This window comes from Canis aureus, chromosome 21 (genome assembly GCF_053574225.1).
Source record: "Canis aureus isolate CA01 chromosome 21, VMU_Caureus_v.1.0, whole genome shotgun sequence".
Classification (NCBI taxonomy): domain Eukaryota; kingdom Metazoa; phylum Chordata; class Mammalia; order Carnivora; family Canidae; genus Canis; species Canis aureus.
In genome coordinates this window covers 20,126,429-20,142,490 of record NC_135631.1, presented here as the reverse complement: position 1 = coordinate 20,142,490, position 16,062 = coordinate 20,126,429, and the positions used below count along the sequence as shown (strand labels likewise).

At 34.7% G+C, this 16,062-nt stretch overlaps 2 protein-coding genes across 9 annotated transcripts in view; one reads left to right on the top strand and one right to left on the bottom strand.

Annotated features, from left to right (window-relative positions):
* IMMP1L (inner mitochondrial membrane peptidase subunit 1) overlaps nucleotides 1-16,062 on the top strand; it is an 82,713-nt gene that overhangs the window by 62,437 nt on the left and 4,214 nt on the right. For all 7 annotated transcript variants that reach the window (XM_077863455.1, XM_077863452.1, XM_077863458.1 and 4 more), the window contains one exon: nucleotides 987-1,113. In XM_077863455.1, coding sequence (XP_077719581.1) covers nucleotides 987-1,113 — 127 coding nt within the window. The remainder of the gene's footprint in view (nucleotides 1-986; nucleotides 1,114-16,062) is intronic.
* The window catches only part of DNAJC24 (DnaJ heat shock protein family (Hsp40) member C24), a 79,558-nt gene continuing 64,855 nt past the window's right edge, over nucleotides 1,360-16,062 (bottom strand). For both annotated transcript variants that reach the window (XR_013360055.1, XM_077863461.1), the window contains one exon: nucleotides 1,360-3,661. Coding sequence is in view for 1 of the 2 variants with exons in the window: in XM_077863461.1 (XP_077719587.1) it covers nucleotides 3,585-3,661 (77 nt within the window). In the remaining variant the exon portion in view is untranslated. The remainder of the gene's footprint in view (nucleotides 3,662-16,062) is intronic.

Genomic DNA, 16,062 nt, shown 5'->3' with positions numbered 1-16,062 from the left:
GTCGTAGGGTAGTTCTACTAATAACTAGGTTTCCGATTTGACTGTCACTTTCCTTTTAGTTATATGTTTTTTGATATTTTGATATATGCACCTTTTATTATAAGTAACATCAAATTATTCTGGAACTATGTACAGATAACACAAATAATTAAATCCTTTCAAATATGTGTGTTAGTCATGAGAATTCATTTACTACTCATTTTTTGCAGAAAGAATGTTGTGTTCTATTTGGTTGGTGCACTTATTCCTATTTTGTCTCCTTCATTTACACTTTTTTTTTCATTTACACTTTTAAAGATCTTTCTTATTCTTCTAATCCATGTATATTGTTAGTTCTTCCATGAATCATGCCTTCTACATGTAATCATACCCCCCCATGTTGGTATTACACATTTGATATACCAACAATTATCAATTTATTTTTTGTAGTATATGTTTGGGCAGCTTTTTAGCATTTTATTTGGTTGTGTCTTCTGATGTTGTTCCTCAAAATTAAGGTATTTTTTTACTATACTGTAAATTATTATGGATTCTTATATGCTGTAACTCTTCCATTCTTTAAGCTCTAGGGAAATATTTATGATGTTACTGTGTTTTTTTGTGCCCTGGAGTCAATCAGTATTAATTGCTGGACAGTAAATTTACTTAATTTGGTGGTACTTATGTGGAATTGCTTTTGTATGATTTTGGTTCTAAAAAATTTGATACAGAAGTAAGACATAGTGGATACAGTACAAGAAGATAGTTGTCACAGAATTACCAGAAATTTTAAAATCTTCTAATAACTTTTCCACCACTCTTGTTGGATTCTAACCATCACTGTAAAACTCAGTGACAAGGGTTCTCAAAGCTGGTAAATGTATGAGAGGGTCAATATGTGAGAGGATAAGGGGTGTGACTTTGTTTAAGTTATAAAAGTATTCTACTAGTGTCATCCATGTGTTTATGCTTAACACTGACATTTCTTTGACTTTTTTCCCCCTCAGAGGTGACATTGTGATTGCAAAAAGCCCGAGTGATCCAAAATCAAACATTTGTAAAAGAGTAATTGGTTTGGAAGGAGACAAAATCCTCACCAGTAGTCCATCAGATTTCTTTAAAAGCCATAATTATGTAAGTAACATTTTAATTATTATTCACTGATCAACATCAACTGAACACACTGACAAAAGAAAATAACTGCAGTTCACATCTTGAATATAAGTTAATATGCTGCATTCAGTAGAATTTAAGTATGTTTGTATCAAGAACAGTTTGGCTGTTATATTGTATATATTTTAGTTTCTTTTAAAACTCTATATAACTATCTCAATAATAATTGTTGCAGGCAAGATTCTCCAGTGGATGTCAAAATATTGGTCAAAGTTTAAGAAAAGTTTATTTGCACAGTTTCAAAGTATCTGAGATATTTATTACAAAGGGACAAATAGTAGTAGAAGAAAAACTGGCAGACACCACCTTAATTGAGTGATCGAAGTTAGTTTCACCAATAAAAAGACATATCAACATAAGGTAGCCCCTGAAATGAAGCACTAGGAAGGGTATTCTCACTTTTGTGGCATTTCTACAAAAGTAAATGAAACCTCAGTCTAATCATGAGAAAACATCAGAAAAATCCTAAGTGTCATCCTGCAACATAGCTGACTAATACTCTTCAAAAATGTCAAGATTATGATAAATAAGGAAAGATACAAATTGTCAGATTGGAGAAGACAAAGGAGACGTGCCAGCTAAATGCCAACGGGATCCTGGCTTAGAAAATTTTTCCACTGACTTGTTAGTGGCAAATATGGTAGAATCAAAGTCTACAGTTTAGTTTTTTTAAATCCTACTCTAATTTTTAGGATAGAAATTATACCTTGGTCTAGTCAACTTGACTATCCAGTTAGAAAAAGAGAGCAAGAGTGGCAGGATGGAGGAGTGAAGAGCAGACGTAATGTTAGCTTCTCTCACCAATCACACAGCTGCCGTGACCCGGGAGGGTGGGCTTTTGTTTACTGTGTATATTTGTCTTACTTTAATAATTTTATATCTTATTTTTTTACTTTTCTTTAAGTTTTCTGTCACTCTCAAATTATTGATGTAGCTGTTACACCTATTAACTAACTTTATCTTCGTCCCCAACATAAGCAAATAATTGAGTTAAATTGTCTCGATCATTGTGTATTTATTTTGAACTATAATAGCCTCTGATTGCCTTGTAAGTCTGATCAATAGATTATTAAATCTATTATTTATGTACCATCCATAATAGACTATGGTTCAGCAGTGCAAATGTTTTTAATGTTTATTACCACAGTGCTAAACATACTAGTAACTGTTAGCTGATGATGATAATGTTGAAGGTTGTAGTGTGGTATCAGGTAACCTATTTTTTCTGTGACCTTTATCATGGACACTATATCCTGTTATTTTTCAAAAATGACAGAATTTTACATAATGGTTTCACCTTCATATGACTCTCAACATTTCATGAGACATTCTAGTCACTTTTAAGTTATTTTAGTAACAAGCATATGCTTGATACCAGAAATAATTTTGTCAATAGATAGAATAACAAAACATATAAATGATATAGCACCTACTATCTGTGTACTTAAACACCACACAATTCTTGTTTTCTTTTTAAGAGTTATTAGAAGAATATCAGGGGATTAGATATTTGCTAAGTAATCTGATAAGACAAAGGACTACAAGATGTAAATTTTTTTGAATATTCTGTTTTTAAGGAAAATATTCATCTAGTTTTTATGTTCAGTGAGTGGATAAATTAAGACACTGCCATATTGTTCTAGATATATTCCGTTCACTTGGGTTTACATGTTTACAAGTGACTGACATAATTGTAATACTATTGGCCAACACTTATATGCTTCATCGGTACCAGATACTGTTGAAACTCTTCACAAAGGTTAATTTATTTATCATCATCACAACAGCAATCCACTGAGATACGTAGTAATAGTAGTATTTGACAGATGGGAAAACTGGACAACAGAAGGTTAAATAGACTGTCCAGCTTCAAACAGTTAGTGAGAAAAAGTTATAATTCAAACACAAGTGACCTGGCTCCATCCAGAATTTGTACTCTTTACCATGCTACTACTACCTCTCCCAAAATATCCTCTACTCGATTATTATTATTATTTATGCTCCCATCTCATCAAATTGTACTTCCCTTAAAATATATTTGTTTTCATTATTTTTTAAAAAGAAAAGGAACTATTTCTGATCAGGGACAGTATTGGTCCTAAAAGAAAAGCCAGTGATTTTTTGAAGGCTTTTCTGCCTCCACCAGTTTTTCTAGGCTGGGTTTTTGAGCAATAAGAATTGTGTAGTTATTACAGAACCACTTTAGCAAATGTGTTCCATTAATCAAGGTGATTTATAACAAAAATTCATCCAAGTTTGGAGCATTCTGAAGAGATATCCAAACCTTTGCAGGGTCTCCCCCTCTAGAGGTTTCCCTTTTTCAGCTATCTCTGAAGCACACTGGTGCTTTCATATATTTTATGAAATAGGTTTCTTTCCCTTACCTATGTATCCTCTTAGAAAAATCATTGTTATTTATGATGAAGACATTACTATTCAGATCTTGATTGAGTTGCTTGGTAAAGATGAATATTAAATGTGTTTTGAATTCCAGGTCCTCCTCCCGCTCCTAAAAAAAAAATTATTCTCCTAAGTAGGTGCTTCAGAAAGCAAAACACCAAAATTGTCATTTGGAACTTAGAACATAGAATTTAGCATATGAAAGAAATAGCATTGTTCCTAAGTTGGCAAAAAAGAATATAAACCGATCATTGGTTAAGTGATGTGGAACCATTTTATTCATTCTGGAGTTCTAAAAGTCCATGTGGCAGCAACACTTAAAAACCATGATTTATTTTTTACATTAAGCATTTGGAAACTAAGCAGTCCTTATCAGGTGCTATTGCAATGGGTTTTGCTCGTTTCAATGGTATTGAGGCCAATAATTCTTACCTTGGGTTATGGGCTAAGTATTGGCTACTAGGATATGAGCTTAATTTGTGACTTTCAAAAGAAACATTATACTCAGCTCAAACATCTTGAATAACCTGCCTTTCTATACTGTAAGAATTCCTCAGTTTTAAGTTAAAAGCCATTAATTTGCCAAAAATAATTTAGTTGGAAGCAGAAGCATTTAGCAAATAGGAAATACATAAAATGGTCATTATCCTGTCGATTTGCACAGTAGGCAAAGTGCAGTATAAAAGCCTGTATAATGTAGTTTCAATTTTCCTATGGAAAATAGGCCCAGGGCTCAGGAAACATGGTGAAATTTTGCTATAAAGTTCATGAAAAGATGAAGAGAACACTTTATAATTTTTCTGAAGGTAATATTGTGCTATAGTTCAGGGCTATGACTTTAATCCATAGTGTCACTAGGGTAGTACAGGTTAGGCATTTTGCAATATAGTAAGTTCCTGTCAGCAAAGAAAGGTGCTATAAAACTTCCCATTTAAACAAACTCCTTTGACACCACATCTTCCTATAGGAAAGAATTGTATCTGCTTACTGACCCTGCCCTGAACTTCACATTCTTTCTTGAGTTCATCTCTGTTAGGTTTTGACTTCACTGAAACCCTTCTTGTCGGGTACCCACTGTTCCTATCCATCAGTCAACTTTAGTCCTCATATTACTTGATCTTTTGTTAGTATTTGAAATATTTGTTCTCAAAACCTAGTTTCACTTAGTTTTGGGGACTGCACACTCTGGGTTTTCTGCCTATTTTTTTGTTTCTTCTAAGATTCCTTTGTTGGTTCCTCTCAACATTAGAGTAACTAAGGGTTCATATTTTAAACTTCTCTCATTCATATACATTGACCCATTAGGTGGCCTCATCCTGTCTCATGGTTTTAAATACTACCTAACTCCCAAATTTATGTCAGCCACAACCTGTTTCCCGAACTCCAGAATCCTATATCTAATAGTCTGCCTACTATCTCCACCATAGTACATAACAGGTACTTCCAACTTAACATGTCCAAAACCGAACTCCTGATCTTTCTCAAACTGGCTCCTCCCACACATATCCTCACTGCAGCAACAGCAACTCCATCCTTCTGCTTGCTCAGGTTATAAATCTTGGGAGTCCTTCTTGCCTTTTTTCTTCTTGCACTGTGCATCTAATCCATTAGCAAATCATGGTGACCATATCTTTTAAATACAATCAGAATTAGACCACATCTTGCCACCATCGCTGCAACCACTGTGGTGCAAGACAAATTCATATCTTTTTTTCTTGAAATAACTTCTGAACTGCTCTCTTGTACTATTTGCATTTTCTTAAATTTTTCTTTTTTAAAAACTATATATATAGGTTAATTATAACATCATTATTGTTATTGGCAGGGATGGAAGCAATAGAAGCAGTTTTACATTTCAGAAAGAACTGTCTAAATGTTCTCAGGATATATTGGTGGTACAGTGTTTTTAAAAGGAAAAGTTGTAAATGGGGCAATTTGCCAGTGATAAAGGTGTTTGACAGTGTGTTAGAAAATATTTTTGAAAAACTGATTAGCAAACTGAAAAACTCACTAATTGGACAGCATTAGAAAATGGTCAGTGCATATAGTAACACTAATAGCCCCTTAATGTGTACTGTGTATTTAGGTTATAGTTCAAATCCTTGAATATCCTAATGCTGTTTTTCTGTTTGTTTAAATGTCATTTACTTTAGCTAAAAGTCACAACCATATGGTCTTCTATTACCACTTGAATTATAAACACAAAAAGTACTTATGTGTAGGGAAAAGAGTCATCAGATTGAAAGGGCTTGTTTATTATAAGCTGCTGATACACTAAATCCTATGTCATTTAAATAGAAGAACTACCTAATAATGTCACTCATTACAACTAGGATATCTAAACAAGGGACTTGCTTTTTGCAGACTGTAGTGATAAAAACCTGTGCTACACATCCATTTCTCAGCAACGGGTCCCAGGATAATCAATCATGGCATACTGCTAATGCCTTGATTGCAGCTGATGTGGAGGAAATATGTTTACTTTTTTGCTAAAGTGAGGTTCACTGCGGAGATGACGTGACTTTTTCATCCTATAGCTAACACAATTCTGAAGATAAATTTGACTTATTGTTTATGATTCTGAGGTGTTTTTCTTCTGATATTTAACATTAAATAATCATCCTTGAGGCCTCCACAACTTAAGAATTTTCTGATGTGTTCTCTGAACATTTTCAGAATAATTTAATCTTTTTTTTTTTTAAAGATTTTATTTATTTATCCATGAGAGACAGAGAGAGACAGAGACATAGGCAGAGGGAGAAGCAAGCTCCCTGCAAGGAGCCTGATGCGGGACTTGATCCCAGGACGCTGGGATCACAACCTGAGCCAAAGCAGATGCTCAACCACTGAGCCACCCAGCTGCTCCTTTAATCATATTTTAACAATAACATGTAGTTTATAGAATCTTATTTTGTAGAATATGTTTTACCTTATTAATATGTCTGAATATATGTATTCATATACAAATGCAAAAAATCAGCATTTCTGCTGAAAAAGTAGGAAGTATTCCTGAAACTTTTGTTCACCTAAGTATATTTTAACCATTCAAAATTGGAAAATCAGTGCCACTGCTGTGAGTCGAGGAGGGCAATTATGTAATTTAGTAAAATGAAAATACTTATGCTTATTTGTCTGAAAGTTATAGGAGACCTCTTTACTTTAAGGTTGCCTAAAGGAGAGATTAAGAAGACGAAATTATAATGCTGCTGCTCAGTGTAAGTGTCTGAAACAGACTCTTCCTCATGGCAGTAAAGAGAATATATTCCAAGTGTCATGTAGCTTCCTAATCTGATACAGTGGTCTGCTGGAATATGTATGTAGAGTATGTTCAGATGTCTTTTGAAATAAGCAACTAGGGATCCCTGGGTGGCGCAGCGGTTTGGCGCCTGCCTTTGGCCCAGGGCGTGATCGCCTGGGCCCTGGAGACCCGGGATCGAATCCCACATCAGGCTCCCAGTGCATGGAGCCTGCTTCTCTCTCTCTCTCTCTCTCTCTCTCTGTGACTATCATAAATAAATAAAAATTAAAAAAAAAATTAAAAAAAAAAAAAGAAATAAGCAACTAAATGAAGTTATTGTGTTACTGCTTTGAGTAGTTAAAATTCTGTGGGTTTCCATGCCTCATTTAATGTTAGCACATGAAAGCATTCTCACTGTACTAAACTGTCATCTACCTAAAATAAGAAGAGAAAAGAGGAATAACAAATGTAAAAGTAGGTATGCATGGGGTGCCTGGGTGGCTCGGTTGGTTAAGTGTCTGCTCTTGATTTTGGCTCAGGTCACGATATCAGGGTTGTGGGATCGAGCCGCACGTTGGGCTCCATGCTCAGTGGGTAGTGCTTGGCATTCTCTCTCCCGTCTCCCTCAACACCACCTGCTCATGCTCTCTCTCAAATAAATAAATCTTTTTTAAAAAGGTAGGTATGCATACAGTTGAAGATTATAAATTAGTAAGAAACTGTTGGCATTACAAGCCACTGTACTGCTGACCTACTCCTATGAGTGCTTTCCTCTTGCATTAGAATTTTCATAACTATTCTAAGAATGTAGGAATCAGGCAGGGCACCTGGTGGCTCAGTCGTTAAAAATCTGACTCTTGGTTTTGGCGTAGGCCATGATTACAAGGTTGGGAGATGGGGCCTCACATCCGGCTCTACACTGGACATAGAGCCTACTTAAGATTCTCTCTCCCTCTCCCTCTGCTCCTCCCTACCTCCCCCTATTTAAAAAAAAAAAAGAGTAGGAAACATAGTTAGTGCCTGCATCCTTACACATGAAGTACCAACAGTTTTTTCCTTAAAACTGTAGGGTGAGCAATTTAAAATTTTAAAATGAAACTTAAGATTCTGACCTACTTCCTGTACATTGTGTGTATGAATCTCTCAATCAGGAAGGATTAGAGAAACTTTCTATCATCTGAAGAGACTTGAAATTTGATCTGACTTCCTATGTAAAAGTGAAAGTAGGTGTAAGTGACATAGATTGTGGACTTCTGACGCTGGGTGCAAATGTACCCAACCCCAAACTGATCCCAGCACTTAGCATCTTCAATGACGCTGTGCTCAGGAGCAGCTAGAGCCAATGAACATAGAGGGCAGAAACAGAGGGTGGAAGAGAAGACTTAAATGCCGCTCAGCAAGCCGTGGGGGGTGAGCAAAATTCACCAGACATTAACTTCACAACTTTCCTTTTATTTATTCATGCATTTGTTAATTCCACAAACACTGAGCACTCACTTAAGGGCCAGAAGCATGTGAGAATAGGTAAGTCTCTGCCTGTAGTGCTATACCATAGACCTTTCTGCAAAAACGGGATATTCGGTATCTGCGCTGTCCAGTATGATAACCACTAGGCATCTGTGGCTGCTGAGCGCAGGACATATGGCTGGTGTGTCTGAGGAACTGAACTTGAATTTTATATAATATGTAGAATTAAATGGCCACATGTATTACTGGCAGATACCATGATGGACAGTACAGCTTTGGAAGCTTGTAGCCAAGTTGGAGGAGCCATATGATATAATCCATCATGTTATAATATGATGCAATAAATTATATACACGGTGCTATAAGACACAAAACATTATTTATCCAGACTGGGGTCAATAAAGTTTTTCCAGACTGGGAAGGTAAAACCTGACTTGAAATTCTAAAGGATTAAGTAGGAGTTGATCAAAGCACACAGCATATTCATAAGGTCTAGAAGGGAGAGTATAGCATTGTGCTTTGGGCAGCTGCCAATAGGAAGTTCTCATGTCCGGAACATAAAGTGGGGAGGGGTGGGTAGTGAAGAGACATAAAAATGAAAAGGTAAACAGGACTCAGTTCCTTCTTTGTCTCAAGCAGGGAAATAACATTATCAGACTTAGTTTTTTAAAAAATCACCCTTAAAATAAAAACTTTTAAAAATAATAAATACATATATATATCTTATAAAAAAAACCAATGTTATTAAATTCTTCTAAAAGAAAAAAATAAAAGATCACTCTGATATTAGTATAGACTAATAGAGGAAGGTTTGGACTAGGAGAAACTCCTAGTAGGAGAGGACGTTTGGAGGCTATTGGACATAATTAAGATAACATTAAGAATGGAAAGAAGTACAAAGTTTGGAAGAAGATTATCTAGACAGAATTGAATGCTGGAAGAAATGGAATTGAAGAGCTTAAAACTGAGCCAGGTTTCAGGCTTTAGCAATAGGAGTAAGTGGTACATGAGATTCTGGGAGAGATGTTAATTTGGGAAATGGAGAGAAGATACAGCGTATCTAATAAGCCTAAGAAACACTAAATTTTATAAGAGGTGGGAAAAAAGACAAGTGCTTTTTCCAGAATGACATTTGGATGCTGTACTATTGCCTCCTTGATGTCCATAATTTGTTTTCACAGTCTCTTAGTTAAAACAACGTTCTGGTGCTCAGCCCTCAGATCTGGATCAATGATATTTTTAAAAAATCTTCAGCTATTCTCTTTGTATTCTCTTACATCATTGCAAAAAAACAAAATATATGTCATCCACTTGCCTAACTTGGAAATTTATATTCACAAAGCTAGATTTCATTCTAAGTAACTTCCAGGGTATGGTGCATGAGAGTTGTGGTTTTGATGAATAAAACACAGGTAGAAGAAGTAACTGCTGAAAACCTGCAACATAATCCTGTTTTGTTTTTTTAAGGCATTAGTAATATCAAATAAAAACAGATCTACATATTTTATTGTAATTATTTCTTCATTAGAGTATGGACTCTTTCTACCCCAGATCTTTTATTATCTAGTACCATTTCAAGTGTTAAATCAGTTTTCTAGCCAATCTCTTTATGAAGCAACTATGTATAGGAGATGTAGGAAATTGAAAAGAGCTACATTCATTCATCTATAGGAATAAATCCATATAAGGATGAGTTTTGACTTTGAGAAGAATTATCTGAAGTCTCAAGAATCAAAATTTTCATGGAAACATAATATTAGATATGGTATGTAACTGATTTTACACTGGTTAGACTTTTTCTGAGAGCATGAGAAAACTCATTATTTACATACCTACCACTACAATTTACTACTCTCTGAAATACCTTATGTTTCATTAAGTTAAGCTCATCTTTCGGGATTTGAGAACCAGAGTGTACATTAGGCTATATTAAAATGAAGTTAGAGATAGTCTTGAAATTAAAATATAAGATGCTTCTTTTAAGTACCCATCCAAAAATAAAACAGGCAAATTATATTAGAAATAGAACAAAAGAAACTCAGAGCAAAATAATCCATTATCCTAGGGAGAAAATACTATAGGATGGGTACATTAATATTAGATGGCTGTGATGGAAAGGCATATTTGTTGGCTTCAGTCCCAACACATTCCCCTTCCATATACCTTCTAACTAGTTGGTAGAGAGTTGTGAAGAAGTGAATGCTTCATAAGGAAGAGCCTAAATATTTGATATTTAATAAACATAATGCTTGCAATGCCTATTAAATGAATAAATATGGTAGTCTTTTCTACATAATTAATATGGCAGTCTGTTTACAATTAATGTACTTTTTTAATAATACTGAATTCACATCGTGGCTAGTACCAAAACTATAGTGCCAGAGCTGCAGCCTATTGGAACTTCCGTGAAATTCTTCTTTGGTGATAATTGGCTAATAAACCCAAGGTGGCACCATTTTTAAGTAGGCAAGGACAATAATAGTCCCCATGAATGATGCAGATATGAGAGTAATAGGTCCTAATTTAAATGGGAAGAAAAAGAATCAGGACCACACAGAAATAGCACCCACTGAAATAATCAGTGTTCCATGCCTCATCCTATGTTAATCCCTTTGTCATGCATCTAGCATTTGAGAGTACCACCTTCAGGACTGCAGATATCCTCGACAAATGTGGTCAAGAAGTTGTGACAAGGAGAATGTCAGTGAAAATAGAATGTTAGTGAAACTGTTCCTTGAGTTTTGCTTTCAAAGATACTCATAACTGACACTTGACATTTCCATATTTTTAAAGACTAGTAGCGTTTTCTCTGCCTTATGTTATCAAAACTTCTTCTACTTGATTGCCTCTAGGAGGATTCAGTGCATCCCTTTTTGACATATATGTCTTTGTTTTTAGCTTCTATTGGTGTTATAAGAAGAGTAAACTCCCAACGGTTATTGACTGTAATGGTGTTTTCTAATTTTGTTTTTGCATGAATCATACTAATACCAGTTTTATGAAGATCTTTTAGAACTATATAATAAATTATTTCATTTTCCAATTATTCTCTCCAGTAGTTTGTGTGCACAGCATTTTACCATGGCTGCATTTTGGTTATGTAAGTCATGATAAAGCAGACTATGTATTAGCCACAGAATGGTATAGTAATTTGACTTGATCCTGCAAGATTACCTGGAAGATAATAACATAAACAACTTTATGGGCATTAATTGTTAGAATGACATGTAAAATGAAATTTACATTCATCATATGGACTTTTTTCCAGGGTAGGGAAATTATGCATTTTTATATTTCACATTTTTCATTCCATGAGGCCCAAAACAAAATCTTTAAAATATGTGTGGAAAATGAAATACTCTTAAGATTAAAGTGTTACTGATATATTACCCCCATTTGCTTTTGCCAAAAAGAAACAAGGCTTTGATTGCTTTCATAAAATGTGTGTCCCTCTCCTTTTCCTTTATAATTCAGGAAAAGGAAAAATAATCATGTCAAAAAAAGGATTCCAAATTCTTTGCCCCTCTTCTTGGCTTTATGATTTTTGTTGCATAACTACTGTTTCCTTTTCATTCACAGTCATTTTAGAAACATTAAAGAGGCATGAGTAGTAGCAGGGCCGGCGCACACCCTACCTTTGTTGGTTGTAAATTATAAAATATCTGGCAAACAAAAGGTTAATTTAAAAAAAAATCAACCTGTTATTAGGATCTTCTGGTTTTTGAAATTTTTGAAAGGTCAGACATACAAATATCTTATTCTTCAGTCGCAAGTTTTTCTTAATTAGATATTTTTTGCTTAAATAAATGAGTTTGATTGCAGTTTACTAAATGTGTTATCTGATATCGTGGACTCTTGCATCAGATTTCACTTGAATCCAGAAAAGTAACACCTGTGGGTTGGTTCACAAAGCCTCTTTTTGTTAAATGGACACCCGCGGGCCAGGAGGCAATTACATTTGTTGCTTGTACTATAAAGGAGGCACTTAACTAGACCTCAGTAAGTATAGTTAAGAACTAGAGGCTTGATTCTTTTGTCCAGCCCTGAGATTAGTTTTTATCATACATCAGGGAGTAAACCTCTGACGTAAAGAGGAAAAACAAGAATGATTTAAGGGTTTTTAATGCCTTAAAATTTAGCCCTTAAAGTTAGTTCTGAGGCGCTGAGAAAATTCAGATTAGAGCCAAAGTAAAAATTTCTATGTGGTATTCATTATAAACATATTCATATATTCTTATTCAGTTTCACAAATTCACTCAGGTTGGCATGACAGATTTACAAAAGTATGAAAAGGAAAAGTAATCTAACCATTTAAAGCTTTGGTTATAAGAAGTAATAAACTAAGGCACAGTATTAGGGTTTCCATTTTTGGTAATTTGCTAACATTTATTATAAATGAGTTAATGGAGTTCTTTCTATATTTTAAACTACAGTTTAATATATTAATATTATAATATTGCTCTGGGTTTTCTTTCTCTTTTCTGGCTTGACTTTCCAATTTAGTGATAACCAAAAGGTTAATCCCAGACAATAACTACATTTTGAGTTAGAAAATTTCTGTTCTATTTCTTGCCTTATACCAGAAAGGTCAGGTTCTGAATTTTGGACCCATAACAAAAATGTGTTGTACTTTACATTTATCTAAAGAAAGGAATTCTTAGCTAGACAAATATTTTAGTTATCCAGAGATCTGGTGACAATACCGCTAATTGCAGTCATTTACTTGTACTATACAAAGATGTAGAACCTCCTATGTAGACTGGAGTTTAGGTCTTGTTTCTACACTACCAAAGGCAAAAAAAAAAATTTTCTAATTCAACAAAGCTCTTCCTAACCTGTATCGTGATGGACAGTGTTCTTAAAAAGTACAAGTATCACTTGAAAGAATAAGCATAAATACGTGTGTGTGTGTGTATACACAGAAGGCCCCTAATTTATGATGTTTTGACTTAAGATTTTTTTTTTTTACTTTATTGTACTGCCAAAAGTGATACATACTCAGTAGAAATTGTACTTTAGATTTTGAATTTTGACCTTTTCCTGGCCTGATATGCAATATACTCTCGTGTTGCTGGGTAGCAAGTGAGCTACAGCTTCCAGTTACCCGTGCAATCAGGAGGGTAAAGTGACCCATTTACAACCAACCATCCTGAACCCATACAGCCATTCTGTTTTTCATTTTCTTTCAGTGTTCAATAAATTACTTAAGATATTCTGCATTTTATTATAAAATAGGCTTGTGTTAGGTGATTTTGCTCAAGTGCAGGCTAGCATTAGTGTTATAAGCACATTTATTGTGGGCTAGGCTAAATAAACTATGATGTCTGGTAGGTTAGGTATATTAAATGCATTTTTGACTTACAATACAGTTGGCCCTTGAACAACAGGGATTTGAACTGCATGCATGGGTCCATGTATATGTGGATTTTTTATATTATAGTACAGTAATTCTATTTTTTTGTCCTTAGATTTTTCTGAACATTTTTTCTCTAGCTTATTTTAAGAATACAGTATATAATACATATAACACATAAAATTTGTGTTAATCAACTATGTCCATAGTGAGGCTTCCTGTCTACAGATTATTAATAGTTAAGTTTTTGGGGAGACAGAATGTATATGTGAATTTTCGACTAAAGGGGTTAGCACCCCAACCTCTGTGTTCAAGAGTCAACTATAATTTCAACTAATGATGGGTTTACTGGGACATAACTCCATGGTAAGTTGAAGATTTATATATTTTTAATTTATCTTAGTAGTGTATACTTGGCCATAAAAATATAAATTTTGAAATATATAGGTTTTGTGGATTTCTTTTAAATATTTATACATATTGCCCTGCAACTTACTTTTTTCACTGGTGGTATTCATGTAAATCTACTAGGTTTTTTTAACCAGCTGTTTACTATTATATAAACCATATTTTATCTAATCCCTACCTACTGAGGAATATTTATGCTTTTGCCAATTTTGAGATACAAGCAATACCATAGTGAACCTTCCTTATTTATACATAATTGTGTGCTGAGTTTGTTAGATCTTTTCTAGAGATTTTGATAGGGAAAGGGTAGAACAAAACCATGCATGGGATGCAAGTGAAAGGGACACAAGGTGGAGATGCCAAAGGCACCCTTAACTTACATCAAAACTTTCAGTTCTTACCAAAAGGATTCTCTTCATATTGTTATGAGGTATGCTAAGAAAAATAATAAAGACTTAAAAATTAGATAATTTGTTTCTGGTAATGATGACGTACCTGAGGCTGAACTTGCCATCCTGCCATAAAGAACTAGAAAATTGGACAAAAATGTGAAACAACTGTTGTCAAGAGATTGCGCAGCAGAAGTATGGGATGGAGCCCTAAAAGGGGAGACAAGGCAAGCCCTATACTTGCGCCAATTTCTGTTGTAAGTCAGGTCTTTCAGAAGGTACTGAGGTAAAATTCAAGCACAGTGGTTTTGCTGAGTTGGAGAGACAGAGATTGAGATAGAGGGAAGTATAAGTGGTTGGAACGTAATGGATCAAACTACCTGGGAAAACAGCTACCAAATGATCACCAATCTCCTCACGTGCTCGTTTGGCTTTTGAGCTGAGTACTAAATTTTGCCTGCTTAATAGTGAAACCTAGAGACTGAGCAAAGAATGAGTGGGGAGTTCAGCAATTCCCAGAGCTCACACAGGGTTGAGGGAAGCCAAAGTGGACGGAGCTCACTGAATATCCAACACATTCAACGGAGATCCCAGAATATCACGCCTTATAGTACGCCTGAAGTAATTAACAGCCAACTGCAAAGAAAAATATCCATCAACAGATTGATGGGCAATCATTGTGATTTATGATAGCATACTACTTAGAAAGAAAAAGGAATGAATGACTGATACATGCAACTGGATTAATCATTAAAAAAATGAACAAAAGCCAGACACAAAAATCTGTACAGTACAGTCTTGTTTATATGCAATTTAGAAACAGGTAAAAACTCGTTTCTAGTAACAGATCTCACTAGTTGCCTGGTACCAGGTATAGGAGGTTGACTGGCAGAGGGGGGAACTTTCTAGCATGATAAAAATGTCCTACATCTTGATTGGGATTAGAAGTTTACATAGGTGTACACATTTTCCAAAACTGGTGTCAAACCTGAAATATGTATTCACTTATTGTATATAAAGTATACCTCTAAAAATTGTTTTTTAAACTGTATTACCAAAATTCAGTGTAATAATTTCATTATGAATTTTTTACTGGAAACTGAGTAACTGACAGGTTAAGGCAGTGATGAGGTGGTTTCCTTGATTTGTGTATTTTATATCAAGCATTGAAGTATATGAAATGTAGAGGATATATAAATGGCTGCATGGCTATTAGAATGTATAGGCTTCAGATAAATGGGAGCTAGCATGTCCCATATTTGAACCTACTTCTATCAATAATAGTACTTCACAGGTGGTTTTAAGAGTCAGTGGAATTTTGTTTTGTCCTTTAATTAAGTAAACCGCATATATACTGGTTTGCACTACTATTGACTTCCTATGTTCCACTGCTTGTGATCAAGAACAAGGTCAGGATCCCCTGGGTCATACTCTTCCAAAAACTTCTGGTAAAATGTTCTGGGTTTCTCTTAGCAGATTCCTTTCTATACCTGTTAATTTTATTGTACCAGAGATTACACTTTGTCACTTTATTTTGCTAATTTGGAAGAAACTTAGGTCATACAAAAGTGATTGTGCTTTACAAGAATTTTTACTTACATTAATATTATCACCAAATATCTGAGTTCCAGTTTTGGCTTAGGTGTTGTATAGAA